Here is a 15,194-nt window from a genome sequence, read left to right as displayed (position 1 = left end):
ATATTTTACCCAAGAGGATGCCATCATCATTTAACATACAGTAAAGCTGAGGGAAGTATGCCTGTATAAAATCTAGACACTTTCATGGTTGATGCTCTGAGTATGTATGAATCTGCAAGTGAGTATCACTGAATATGAACCAAAAATTTCTTCATTGTAAGTAACCTGCATCAGAGTCTCATGAAGAGTATAGGTTCAGCTTCAAAAATAGGGACAAAATTTTACTGAATGTATGGTAGCAGAAGTAGATAATGCTAAAAACTGTTCTGCAGCAACCAAGTCAAAAGACTAGAGTAATTGTAAACCAGCAACAAAAGAAGGAATGGAGGAGAAGTTTACATGGTCTCTGACAGAATTACCACATAATGGAAGACAGGTTCTGATTATTGTATTTCATGTCAAATGAGGTGCTGATGGGGAAATTTATTACTATAATGCCCAATTATTTATTCAGGGTTATGGTCAATGTGAATATATTGATTAACATGAAACATTCAGTCCAGTCATTCAGTACAACACAGTGAGACGGTGTTGAGTATTGTAGCTGATAAATGTTAGAAACCTACAACAAAGTTCAAGGTAAGGTTAACATTATTAAATGGTCTTAATAAGAAATAGCTGGAAGAATTTCATAATGGCACCAGCAGAGTATGAGAACTCTAAAAAGACAAATAATATAAAAAATATTGAAATCATCAGTTTAAATTATGGTGCCTGATTCTACATTAATCAAAAGCAGGGTAGGACTGTGTTCATGCTATCACATTTATGCTAAAGATAAGCATATGGTCATGTTTCGTGTTAACAATGGACTATCTACTGGAATCATAAAAGGGTTTCATCAATGGATTTTTAAGCAGATTAAAGCTAAAATATTTGAACATTTTTTGAAATCTACTGATCAAACATGATGAAGGTGCACGCATTCCTCTACTCCTTTCAGCCATCTGTCTCTCGATCTTCCCCTTGGTCTCTTTCCTTTCAGTTTCATCTCATGTATCCTCCTGGGTATCCTCTTCTCCTCCATTCTCTTAACGTGTCCATGCCATCTCAACCTTGATTTCTCTATCTCCTCCTGTAATGGTTCCACCTTCATTAACTCTCTGATCCTCTCATTTCTTCACCTGTCTATCTTTGTCACTCCAATACTGTTTCTCAAGAATTTCATCTCACTAGCTTGTACTTTGTTTTTCTCTCTTCCTTTCATAACCCAGGTTTCTGATGCATATGTCAGGATTGGGACATAGTATGAATGGTATATAACCTTTTTATTGATTTGGGGTACATCCTTGCTCCATATAAGGCTTCTGGCACTCTTATGAAATGCTTCTACATTTCTCCCTCGCTCGTTTATTTCTCTGTCGTTTTTTCCATCTTCCTGCATCAGGCTTCCTAGGTACTTGAAACTCTCCACTCTCCTCAATTGTTCCCCACCAATTGTTAATCCTGTTGTTCTTCTCTCCTTCTTTTGTGTTGTGATAATCATCTCAATCTTACTTATACTAAATTTCATCCCATATCCTTGTACTGTTCGTTCCCATACGTCCAACTGCTCTTGTACTTCCTCCTCCTTATTCCCTCAAATCATCAAATCATCTGCAAACACCATAGCTTTCATCTTCCTTTCACCAATTACTTGTGCTACTGTACTCATTATATTGTCAATCACTACAATGAAGAGTAATGTTGAAAGTACACTTCCCTGCCTCAAGCCATTCCTCTGTTCAATCCAAGCTGCTCTCTCTTCTCCCACTTTCACACAGCTCGCACTTCCATGGTACATTTCCCTTATCCTCCAAATAATCTGTTTTGCTACTCCTCTGTTCTCCAGGGCTTTCCACACTTTGCTTCTATGTACACTATCATATGCTTTTTCAATGTCCAGGAAGGTCATTAGTAGATCTATTCTATTTCATAGTGCTGTTCCTACAGTTGTCTTACAGCAAAAAGTCAATCCACTGTGGACCTTCCTGTTATGAAGTCATGTTGCTCTTCTCTCATTCCTCCTCCTAATTTTACCTGAATTCGTGCTTTCAAAATTTTCTCAAAAATCTCTGCACAATGACTCATCAATGTTATCCCCCAATAGTTCTTGCACTCTTTTCTATTTCCCTTCTTAAAGATTGGAACAATTATTCCCTTCTACCAGTCTTCTGGGATCATCTTCTGTCTCTACACAATTTTCATTACTTGATATAGCCACTGTATCCTCCTGCTGCTCTCACCATCTCTACACTTAGCTCATCCAGACCTGGTGACATCCCTCCCTTCATCTTGCCCAATGCCTCTTCCACTTCTCCCCATTTAAGGTCTTTTTATGTTTGCTGTTCCTCCTCTTTTTTCTCATCTGCTTGTTCCTCCTCATCCAGGTCTCCATTCAGGTTCAGGAATTCTTCAAAATACTCCTTCCACATATTCTTGAGTTCCTCCTAATTCTCTACATTTTGTCCACTTTTGTTCACCATTCGAGCATAATCTGTCGTACCGTTCTTCCTCTCACTTTTAATCATCCAATATAACACATTTTTTAAACCTTCACTATCCTACTCCATCATTCTGGTCCACTGTTCCATCCACTTTCTTCTTTCCTCGTCACCACTCTTTTTGCTTCTTTCTTGCTTGCCTGATACTCTTCTCTTGTCTCTACTGTTCTCTTCTGGAACCATACCCTAAAGGATCTATTCTTCTTCTGTACTATATCCTTTGTTTTATCATTCCACCAGGGTTTTCTTTCCATCTCTTTTTGTTGCTTGTCCTCCCACATGCTTCCGCGGCACTTACTAATGTTTCCTTAAATCTACCCCATTCCTCTTCTACCATTTTTGGTTCATTGTTTGGGATGCTTCCTTTAAGTCTTGACTGTACCAGGTAATCTTGTGGCTCTCTTTTTTCCTGAACCAAGAGTTCCCAACCAGCAAGCCATTCCTTTGACAGAACTCCAATAGTCTTCCACCTTCCTCATTTCAGCAGCCCCAACCCTCTGGTCGAAGCATACTTTTGCAGCCTTGTCTTTCTCTTCCAACATGTGTGTTTAAATCTCTCACTACTATCATATTCTTCCTTCTCATCTGCTTCTGCATTTCCTCTTGAAACTCTTGCTTCTCCTCAGAAGTGCAACCCCCCGGCGACACATACGCTTGTATTACCTCTATGGTCGTCCCCTTGAGTGATATTTTGGTCTTCATCATCCTATCAATTATCTCTTTACTCTCTCTTTTAATCCATCTCTTACTACTATTCTGACTCCATTTCTCCTTCCCTCCTCATTTCCACTCCAGTACAGTCGGTAGCCTTTCCTCAGTTCTCTCCTTCCTTCTCCTTTCCATCTAGTTTCAGCTAACCCTAATAGGTCTAACTTCCTTCTTTCCATCGTGTCTACCATCTCCTCCACCTTTCTAGTCAATGTTTGTATGTTTAATGTTCCAAATCTTAGTACCAATGTGTTTGTTTATTAGATGAGGTGTCACATCACAGTGAATGCACCACTTGCCATAGTCCAGTTCATTTACATTTACAGAAAAATTATTGCATCTCATCATTCAACCTTCCTTCTCAACACTCATTTTATTGATGGCCCTTTTTCTTACATTTAGAACAAACCAAACCTGTTTTACATCTTTTTGACAAGTTACCTACTTTGCCGCAAAAGTGTTTTCTATGTTCAATCCTTTTGTAATCAGACATTTTTGTTATATCTCCTTTGGGTGAAGTTTGATTGTCGCTGTTTATTAACCTTCATTTTTGACATCATTGCTGTACCAGTATCTTCAACATCATGATCTGTTATTCTCAGTTCATAATTTAAACACTCTTTTTGTAACTTATTCCATGTTTTCTCTCCAGCATGTAAATTGTGCCATGTAATATAAATATAATTGAACTCTTTGGGCAAAATTTGCAAAAATAGTGCACAAAGGTCACCATCATCAGTTGGCTTGTCTAACAAATAAGGCTGAGTTTGTATTTCATCAAATTTGTCTAGATGGCCTTGTATACCACTGGACACTTTTCACATACTATTATGAAGTCTGTGGCTAAGCAAATCAATGTTTTTGGCTGAGTGAGCATCGTAAATGTTGTGTAGCTTATCTCAAATCTCTTTGGCAGTCTTGCATTCCAAAACACGAAATAAAAGCTTGATGTTAACTGCAGAATTTTCAATTTCCTTGCTTTTGCGTTGGATTGGTCCATTTAGGAAGATCAGTTTTGTAGTTTTGTGCACTTCTTTCTTAATCAGCTCACCACTTATGATGCCAAAGATTTTATAACAGCCTAAAATAGTTTGCATTATGATTCACCAGGCTCCCCCATTTTTGTCACCATAGAATTTTTCAATTTACTGTCTTTCTTCAGCAACTGTCTCATCTTATGCATTTCTATAATGTTGAGTTATCATCAACATTGCCTACAACTCTCACACTTCACAAAAATATGGCCAACCACGCATGTCTGATACTGTATTGATAAAACATTAAATGGTATTTAACTGTTGTCCATAAGTACAAACATACTCCAAAATGACAAAGTGCAGAAATTCACACAAAGAGTCAGCACTTTGATAAGATGAAATGAAATGATCGTATGGCATTGTTGGCCGGGAGGCCCCATGTGGGGAAGTTCAGCCGCCGTATTGCAAGTCCTTTTTAGTTGACGCCACTTGGGTGACTTGCGAGTCAATAATGATGAAATGATGATGAAAGACACACAACACCCAGTCATCACGAGGTAGAGAAAATCCCTGACCCCGCCGGGAATCAAACCCGGGACCCCATGCGCAAGAAGCGAGAATGCTACCGCAAGACCACGAGCTGCGGACTTTGATAAGATAATTGACATTCATGCCCTTGTGACATGTGAGTTGAACAATATCCCACATCAGGATTTATGTAATAGTTCCACAGGCCTGTATGAGGATTCTTTGTGTTGTACTCAAGTGGGGGGGTGACTTGTAGAACACTGGATGCATTAAAGCTGACATCTTAATGGTTCTCTATTTTTTACTAATCCACACTCAAAACTTTTTGTACTGGTGAGATATGTCAACTAAAGCTTGCTACCGTGAAGCCGTGCAATATAGGATGTACCTAGCAGTTGCAACATGTCAGGACATTTATTGTGGTATAAAGTATGGATCACAATTTCTGGAAAAAGCAAAAAAAATATTACTGTTCAATGGTTAAAGGTATCTTAGAACACATCAGAGTTACATTATAACTTGCATTTAAGTACAGAGCTGCTGTATTGTAAAGAGAACTGGAAGATGTTTTTGATACTGGCTATGCCAGTGAACCAAATTGCTGCCCCGTCAACAAACTTCTACTCAGGCAGAGTAGTGGAGCAAGTAAGTTATACAAGCATATGGAAAGTTTTTGTGTCCTTACAAAAATTAAAACTAAGTTTGTACTTGCTAGTGAAGCTGTAAAAGGTGTCATATTGTTTATGCATCTATTCAGTGAAATGGTGTAGTTGAAAGATGTACACATTCCTCAAGTGCGTGATCCAAGCTTAATATATCTGACCAGTAATTGTGAGTTCCATGAATATGCAAAGCATATGGAGATACACTTCACCTTTGTGTAGGAGCCAGTTTTTCAGACAAAGTCCATCATCTAAAATAGAAAACACACACACATTCACAAGCACAACTCACACATACAGGGACACTGCCTCTGGTTGCTGGAGCCCATGTCCCAAGACAGAGGCCATATGTATGTGAGTTGTGTTTGTGTGAGTGTGTGTGTTTTCTATTTCAGAAGAACAACTTTGTTGACCAAAAGTTAATATTTTAACCATCTTTTTCATTGTGCCTGTCTGTGACTCGATACTTTCCCTATACGGTGAGTTGTTGTTATTCCATAGTTCAGTCATTAACATGAGTGACATAAAGTGGAATTGTTTATGGGGAATGTTTGTATAAGTCAACATATTATTACAAAGCAGTGTATTAGTTAACCATTAACTATGAACAATAAATTTATGGACGTTAAAAGCTATAGGCTATTGTTTGAACTAGTGGTTCAGGAATTCTGAACCCTGTCAGTATTAGCTACGGCATGCTGCCATTACAGAGTAGGACAGTTATCTTACAGTATAGAGAGTAATGATTTATACATTTTCAGAATGTCTTGTTGTTATCATTTTATTACTTTCTGTATAGTTTTTTCCGTAAGAATTTCTGCCAAACTGACAAAAACTGATTTTAAACGTGCAGCGTCATATCATGTGGCACTTTGTGAGGTGTTGACACTTATCATCCACGTGCCATAGACGTGTGTGCTCTGAATTAATGTCCTCATCAGTACAAACACTAGCCAGTGTGAATTTAGTGGTTTTTATCTAATACCTGGTTCTGACTCAAATGAAGGTTCCTTTTCTATGTTGTTATATTGAAGAACTCTTTCAACAGATGTCATTTGACTAACAACTTCTGTCATCTGTCGAATGCCATACTGGACCATTCCAGTAAGAATAAGTGAATGGGCAATAGCAAGTCCAACATAACCACTCAAAGCACCTGCAAAGAATATACAATCTTATTATTGAAAGCAACACTAACATTTTTTACATTGAGATACATAGTAGATATCATAAGACACAAATGATAGCAGTAACAAATCCAAATATTCATGCAGTAGAGATAATATCCAGTTCACATTTAAGCAAATGAATAAACAATTTTAACATTTTATAGCAAGAACTCCACAAACAGCTGTATCTTGAACTAATTTTATTAAGGCACTACCAGTATCCTGGCTTATAGCCACAGCATCAGACGCACATCTAAACAACAAGAAATAAACAGTGATAGTGACTGAGCACCTAGACATCAAAGTAATACCTAATTATGAGAATAGATAAAAACACAAGTGTACTTATAAAAATTAAAACATGGTAAACAACATGGCAGAGAATATAGAATAGCCAATCTTTATAGTTAAAACTGTAATGTTTGTGGATTAGATAGTCAATGAATATAAAGTTGGGCAGTGGAAAACATCCTAAGCCATATAACAAGGGTCTGCCTATAACCAAAGAGCAAAAGTGAGACGCTGAACTTGAGGTAAGAACCAGAAGGCTTACTAGCAAGTCAGCACAGCACAGAGCCATACAGATGAACCAAAGCAACCATTGGCCGCACAGCATGCGTGGAGTGAGGCAGTGAAGCAAAGTGTAAGGCACGTGAGTCACTAGCCCACAGAGTGCCACCATGACATGGGATGGGACAAACCAAAATGTCATCCCCTAACTCTAAACATACTACAAAAGTTGTGGCTTCATTACATCAGTTTTGACAAAATGACAATGACACAGCAAGCAGATACCATGTATGTAATGTCTAGAGGACAGACCCAGATGCAAGAGCAGATTACATTGGACACAAAGTGGTGGCACAATCAAATACACAGGAAGGAAAAGAAGTTGCAAAACCAAAAAATGCGTAAAGGTAAACAAGGGAGATAAACAAACTGTAATAAACCAGGTTAAAGGAACCACTAGGCTCTTGCAAGACAGTCAAAATTCAATAAAATGCCCCCATGCTGTAGGTCGATCTGGTTATTCAGCACGAGTTGTGGATACAATTACATGCCACGCATATCTCCACCTCTTCTAAGACATTAAGTATGTGGTTCTTTTCTTTCCTATGTAAAGTTCTTTATTTTTAGGCATAATGACCACAGTGTGTCTGTACTTTGAAAGTGGGCATCCAAGACAGACCTTGAACTTCTAAAATTTTCATGCTCTCTGAACCTCACATTGAACCCACGGCCAGTCTACCCCATGTAACATTTAAGGCAATTGTCACACTAGATACAATAAACCCCTGTGGCATGATATTTTTGACAAAGCGTCTTCTCTCATTGTCTCCCTCTTTTGTCCAGTTTGCCAGGGATAAAGAAAACCAGTCTTCTACTTTATACTTTTTGCCCTGAGATGTTTACAAAATATTTCTAAAATTTTACCAGAATACAGAATCCCATGGCAGCCTATGTATCCTTTCTCCTACTCATCTTCCCTCCATACTGTATCACCCTCTCCCAGTCCCTATCCAACACCAAACATGTATTTTTAGTGAAGTATAATACTGGTCACTGAATTTCTGTCATATCAATTGACCTGGGAAATATGAAGGATGTCATGAAATTCTTTATCAAAGGCTTCATGTAACAAGGTGACATTATGAAGTCTGCTTAGGATGGACTGGAAGCCGATGCCCTTCTCACTATGCTGTACAGTGAACTCGATGCTTTTGTGGATTCTATTCAGATTTCTGACAAACTCACAGTAATTGTCCTTGGTGCCATAGTAGTATGCCACCCACATATCTACACCATAACACGAAATGGTAAATATTTACTTGACGAAGTTCAATGATGTCACAACCTCTTGTTCTACATATGGTAATGTACATAAGTAGAAGAAAAAGGTAATTTAGCTTAGGAGTGCTTGAAGAAAAAGCAAGACATGGAGGAATAATAAAGTGTCAAAGATAAATCTGACTCTGGATTTATCATCTAATTGGACAAAATGTGTCATGTTGAGAAAACATCATGAGAGACTTCCATGAAATGGCTCGAGTACAATCAGTTGAAAATATGACTGATGGTGCACCGCGTCACTTGACTTTTCAACAGGGATGGTCCATAACTGCAGATCACATATCACTCAGCAATAATAAAGAATGGCAAGTCACCGGTATGAGAAATGTCATTGTCAACAAAGAAGATAATGGCAAGTGGTGTGAGGGACACCTTGAAATCATTCTGTACATACTAGCTACCAAAAAGAATTTGTTTAATTTCAGAGCATGTGCTTCAAAGAACATCACTGCCTTTTTTTTCTTGAGAAAAAACAGTCTTAACAAATGGACAGACAGGCAGTTGGATAACAAATCACACAACCAATTTTTTTGTGTGATATAATTGCAAATTCCCGTGTGGGGTTGCTAGTCCCCCATCGGGCGCCTCCCCGGGTGGCGGATTGGGGAATGCTCTCCAGATATGGGGGGTACCGGGGAAATAAAATACCCGGGGTGGACCAAAACTAGCACGGGTAGGGAAGACTCGTTAAGCCATGGTGAAGGCAAATCCCTAGGGGTAGAGTACCCCAAAATCAAGACTCCTGGTCCTCCAGGTTGGGGGTTGTGCAGAGGGCTACTAACCCACTCATGTAAAACAATGGCCGGTCAGGACACTCAAGGTATGCCTCAGAAACAGGACAGAATTTACTGGAACAGAAATTGGCAAAGTTACAAGGATTTCTCTTTTGGTTCGTGGAATGTCAGAAGTCTATACTGCCCAGGAAGTGCACAAATACTAATAAATGAACTAGGAAAATACAAGGTACAACTGGTAGCGCTCCAAGAAATAAGATGGCAGGGAACGGGATCAATGAAAATAGGAGACGGGACAATAATGTATGGAGACTGCAGTCAGCGCCATGAATTTGGAACGGGCTTTTACATTCATAAAACAGCAATTGACACAATAAAGGAATTCAAATCAATTAATAACCGAATATCACACATTACAATTCAGGCTCAGTGGTTTGATATTACATTTATAAGTGTTCATGCACCCACAGAAGATAAGGAAAATGACGTGAAAGAAGAATTTTATAGTCAACTGGAACAGACATATAATTCAATAAGTAGACATAACGTAACAATAGTGTTAGGAGACTTTAATGCCAAAGTAGGAAAAGAAGAAATCTACAAACCAACCATTGGGAATTACAGCTTACATGATCAAAGTTCAGAGAATGGTGTGCGACTCATAAACTTTGCAATGGCAAATGGTCTCACATTAAGCAGCACAAAATTCCAACACAAACGCATTCATTTAGGGACATGGATATCACCAGATGGAAAAGTAGTGAACCAGATTGACCATGTCGCCATCCAAAGACGATTTCAAAACAGTATTAAAGACGTTAGAACTTTTAGGGGAGCAGATTATGAGACAGATCATATGTTAATCATAGCTCAAATGAAAATAAAGCTAAAAAAGAAACAAAGTACAAATAGGGTTGAAATTAAAAGGTACGATGTAGAAAATCTGGCAGAAGAAAAAATAAAAGAAAACTTTAGGAAAGAAATGGAAATTAACCTATCGGAATCTAGACTGACACATAGTGACCAGCAAGACGTGGAAAGTAGATGGAGACACCTCAGAAACAGTATTCAAGATGTAGCTTCCAAAACTATAGGTAAAAGAAAACGAACTAACAAAATCTGGTTTAATATAAAGTGCCAAGAAAGAGTACTGGAGAGGCAAAATGCGAGGAAGGCATGGTTACAAGACATGGACAATATTACACTAAAGGAGAGATACTATAAAATCCGCAAGGAAACACAACGAACTCTAAGACAAGAGAAGAGAAAACACTACAACAACATGGTAAGAGAAGCGGAGGATGATTTCAAGCATCACAGAGCAAGGCAGATGTACCAGAATATAAAAAAGTCCTTGGGAAAATTCACTAAAAGGGAACAGTTTATAAAGGACCATAATGGGAAAATACTTACAAACAAGAATGACATACAAGAAACATGGAAGACATACTTTACACAGCTGCTCAACTGCAATGATCCACAATATTACTTTACATTTGAAGAACCAGATACAGTTGATATACAAGTCACCACACCATCAGTAAATGAAATAAGACAAACAATAAAGAAATTAAAGAACAACAAGGCCTGTGGGGAAGACCAGGTATATGCTGAGCTTTTAAAAAATGGAGGGCCACAATTGGAAATAGAACTACATTCCTTAATTGAAACAATTTGGGAGACAGAAAACATACCGGCCGATTGGAAAACTGCAATTATATGCCCCATCTTTAAGAAGAATGATCCCCTTGTCTGTGATAACTACAGAGGAATTGCCCTACTCGATGTCACGTATAAAATTTTGTCGATGTGTATACTACACAGACTGATTCCCATAACCGAAGAACTGATTGGGGACTACCAATATGGTTTCCGCACTAACAGATCCACTTTGGATCACTTATTCACATTGAGACAAATAAATGAGAAGGCATGGGAATTTAATGTAGATATCCATATTCTATTTATAGACTTCAAGAAGGCCTATGATAGCATACACCGACAGACACTCTTAAACACCATGAAAGAATTTGAAATACCATTAAAATTAATCAAATTAGTTAAAATGTGTTTGGAAGAAACCATATGCAAAGTTAAGACACCTGCAGGAGAGACTGAAAATTTTAAGGTGTACACTGGACTGAGACAAGGGGGATGCCATCTCACCTATTCTATTTAATATTATCTTAGAGAAGATTGATAGAGAATTCACCAAAACTAATCCACAAGGGATCCAACTGCAGGGACAGAACATTACTAGACTTGCTTATGCAGATGATGTAGCCTTAATAAGCACTTCAAAAGCTGAATTAATCAGGATGAAGCAAAATTATTACAAAATAGCTGAGAAAGCTGGACTTCATGTGAATGAAGAAAAGACAGGATATCTAGTCATAAGTAAAAAACTCCAAAAGAATACACCACTGACCGTAAATGGTCTCACTTTCAAGGCAGTTGACCACTTCAAGTACTTAGGGAGTCTTTTTAGCAGAGACAATAGAGCAGAAATAGAAATAGACGCCCGTCTAGCAGCAGCTAATAGAACTTTTTACAGCTGTATCGAAATTTTAAGGATGAGATCACTTAGTACTGAATTCAAAATCCGTTTTTATCAGTCAACTATTGTACCAGTAGCATTATATGGATGTGAAGCTATTACATTCAGGAAAAAAGATGAAGAAAAACTGTTGATATTTGAAAGAAAAATACTAAGAAAAATATTTGGACCAATCTTCGATGAAAATGTCATGGAGTGGAGGATAAGGAAAAATGAAGAACTACGGGAGCTGTACAAACATAGTACCATTGTGGAAATGTTAAAGAAGAGAAGACTGAACTGGGCTGGTCATGTAGCAAGGATGCTGGAGAACAGACTACCCAAAATAGCATCCACTAAGAAATTAGAAGGAAAGAGAAGAAGAGGAAGACCTCGAATTAGGTGGATGGAGAATATCCGGGAAGATGCAGTTAGGATGGGCATCAACTCTGATTGGACAACAATTTCCCTGGATAGAAATAATTGGAAGAGGCTCGTAGAGCAGGTGTATGGTCGATAAGGCCTTAGCCACGTGTAAAGTAAAGTAAGTATAATTGCAAATTAACAATTTTCAGACTTGTGATCCTGGATCAATGGGAAGTACCTTACAGGTTTTCAAAAGTGAGTTTTTTTTTTAATTTACATTTTCTTTCCTGAGAAAAAAGATTTTTAACAGTCAGACAGAAAGAGAGCCTGATAGACAGGTGGACAACATAGTGATTCTATAATGATTTTGTTTTTACTGTTTGAGGTAGGGAACCCAAAAATAAATGAATAGAGGAAAATGTTCAGCATGTAGCCACGTTTACAAATTAACTTGTGATGAGAATGTAAAATGACATGTTCCACATCATTGTGATTTATCATGCAAATGATCCATGGAACATGAAACTAACGTAATCCAATCAACAGGGCTATGAGATCATTCTGCCATTCATACACCAGCGGGGTACAAAGTTGATTTCAGTAATTTTTGAGAACATTTCTCGTGGAGAAACAGAGGGCTTGCTAAAAGTAGTTTAAAAGTGGATTACAAACATTTTCGACTGTAATCCATTTTTAAAGTTGATTTCATCCAGTATCATGTTCCTAACAGCTTCAAGGATGCAGTTTCCAGTTCCAACTTGAAACACTGGGAGAAAGTTGATTACAGAGGAACTAGAGCCTCACAAGGAGAACAGAATTTTGAAGATCATTCCTAAAACCTGCAGCCAGAAGTTATTGACTCATATTGGACTTTCACTGTCTTGTCTGACACAAAAAGCAAACACTTGATACAAAGCACAGCTTTCGTGCAAGAGGCTTCAAACAAGATTTATGGCATCAACTCTCATACAATGAGACCTTCTTGCCAAGTGACCTTGAAGGAGAAACCTACATAGAAATACTTGAAGGGCTGGTGATTGACACAAATAATTTTTCTTTTGCAGTTTAATTTTGAAGTGAATGACGCTGACCTGTGTTTATTGCATGGCACAATGGCAAAGTTGTTATGTTACCAGTATTTGTAGATGGTGAGCTTATCTGACCAAAGTTTAGGAAAGCAGTTCATAAAGTTTTGTGGGAGTGGAAGTCGAATGAGACTGTGCAAGAAGGAAAATGTGAATACATCAACTTGCTTACATAAGAAGAACAATTCAAAATTTTAGAAAAGGTGATTCAATTGGTTTTAGTGCTGCAGCTGATCCTTGTGTGCATTTATTATCCATTGAAAAAGAATCTGAGGTTGAGAAAGTACTGTACTATAATGCAGTCAGATCAGTTATGTATTTTTTCTGTTATCTCATGACCACATACTTAATCTGGGGTGACCAGCATGAGCAGGTTTTTAATGAAGCACATCGACATCTTGTAAAATAATTTTCCAGTATTTTATTGAAACTAAAGATTATATTATAGAACACACCAACGATATGCCATTTAATTGATATAAAAACGTTATTTCTCTCTGCAAATCTTCAACTACCTCATAAACTGTACTGAACTGTACAAATCTCATAACACAGGTGGGCAACCCACTTAGCCTCTAAGTAGCTTAATGAAATATATCAAGTGGTCATCTATAGTTAAACAAGTGGTCGACTGACATAGATATTTTATTGATCAACTGCTAATCAGGAACTTGTATAGTAATTGCACCCTTTGAATGATAACTGCTGATTTAATGATGCTTTGTACACAATGCCTATTTATATATGTTACGTAGAACTGTTTTTTATGAAACTGTGTAAAACACAGTAACTAATCTCCAATAATACAAAAAACACTATATGAACTTTTTACCCTGTCGTAGCAGTGAGAGAGGTGATACTCCTACATGGCACACCCAAGTGGTGGAAAGGCTCTCAAATACCAAACAAAACTTAGCCAAAAAACATATAGAGGCACATCCTGATCTCAAGAATCAAGTTGTAATTTTGTGATCCTGTCCCCTCCCCCCTCCCCCTTATACTTGTAAAATTGGTATAATGGAACAAATGCTACGAACGCAACTACCCCAGGTCCCAGACACATGTCCAGTTGTTCCTGATCATCAGAAGATTCTGTGAGATTGGGAACATCATGTGGAGAAGAATCAGAGTTACTCAAAATCTCTTCACTCCAAGATAAAGAACTTTTTAGGCACTATTAATATCAGCACCCTGCCGAAAACTAACAGACTTAAACAGCTGGCCAACACTTCAGGAAAATTCGCCATTCAAATCCTAGCAATCCATGAAACACATTTCCAAGATGAAAAGCATTTTGAATCAGTAGACTTCAGTATATTTAAATGTACCCAACCATAACAATCAAAGGCAAGTTATCAATACCTGGGACTGCCTTTGCAGTAATGGAAATGATTTTAGATTCAGTTACCAACTTTACATCCCCAAATAGTAGAATTCAGTTGCTACAGGGAAGTCAATCACCAAAGCATATTCCTTAATAAATGCTCATGCTCCTACTTAGATTAGATTAGATTAATTATTCATTCCATAGACCCATAAAAGAGGGTGATAACAAGAAAGAACCTCAGAAAGTAGAAAATGTTTGGGAATCACTAGATGAAACTACAAGCAAGATCCCCAAACACTGTGTGAAAATCTCATTAAGTGATTTTAATGCACGGGATGGCATGGAGAAGAAATTCAGGTCATTACTAGGATTTCATCCAGTGCATAGGCAGACAAATATGAATGGAGAACATGTAATAATCTTCTGTACATTATTTGTGCTGCATCTTATGTCTGCAAAGCTTATGAGACCCCTACACAAAAAGAAAACCTGGTGGTCACCTAATCTATTATTAGGAGAATTCCAGCTTGTCATGTGGCGATTTGTACAAAGAATACACATTAAATTCAAAATGTCAGAGTATGGAAGAGAGCGGTTGATTCAGATCACTACTTAACACAAAACAAAATTAAGTTCAAACCAAACAGAGCTAGATCAAAAGGAATGAACTTCAAGAGTTGGTACAGACTGCCTGATAAAAATGACGAGGCTGTTGGTCATGATATACAAGAACAATATTCCAAGGAGCAGCCAGGTTGTAGTAACACA

At 37.8% G+C, this 15,194-nt stretch overlaps 1 protein-coding gene across 4 annotated transcripts in view; it reads right to left on the bottom strand.

The window, feature by feature from the left end:
- The window catches only part of LOC124774888 (ATP-binding cassette sub-family C member 4-like), a 365,241-nt gene that overhangs the window by 35,466 nt on the left and 314,581 nt on the right, over nucleotides 1-15,194 (bottom strand). For all 4 annotated transcript variants that reach the window (XM_047249542.1, XM_047249543.1, XM_047249544.1 and 1 more), the window contains one exon: nucleotides 6,344-6,514. In XM_047249542.1, the coding sequence (XP_047105498.1) occupies nucleotides 6,344-6,514 (171 nt within the window). The remainder of the gene's footprint in view (nucleotides 1-6,343; nucleotides 6,515-15,194) is intronic.

This window comes from Schistocerca piceifrons, chromosome 2 (genome assembly GCF_021461385.2).
Source record: "Schistocerca piceifrons isolate TAMUIC-IGC-003096 chromosome 2, iqSchPice1.1, whole genome shotgun sequence".
Lineage (NCBI taxonomy): Eukaryota > Metazoa > Arthropoda > Insecta > Orthoptera > Acrididae > Schistocerca > Schistocerca piceifrons.
This window is presented reverse-complemented; position numbering and strand designations above follow the sequence as displayed.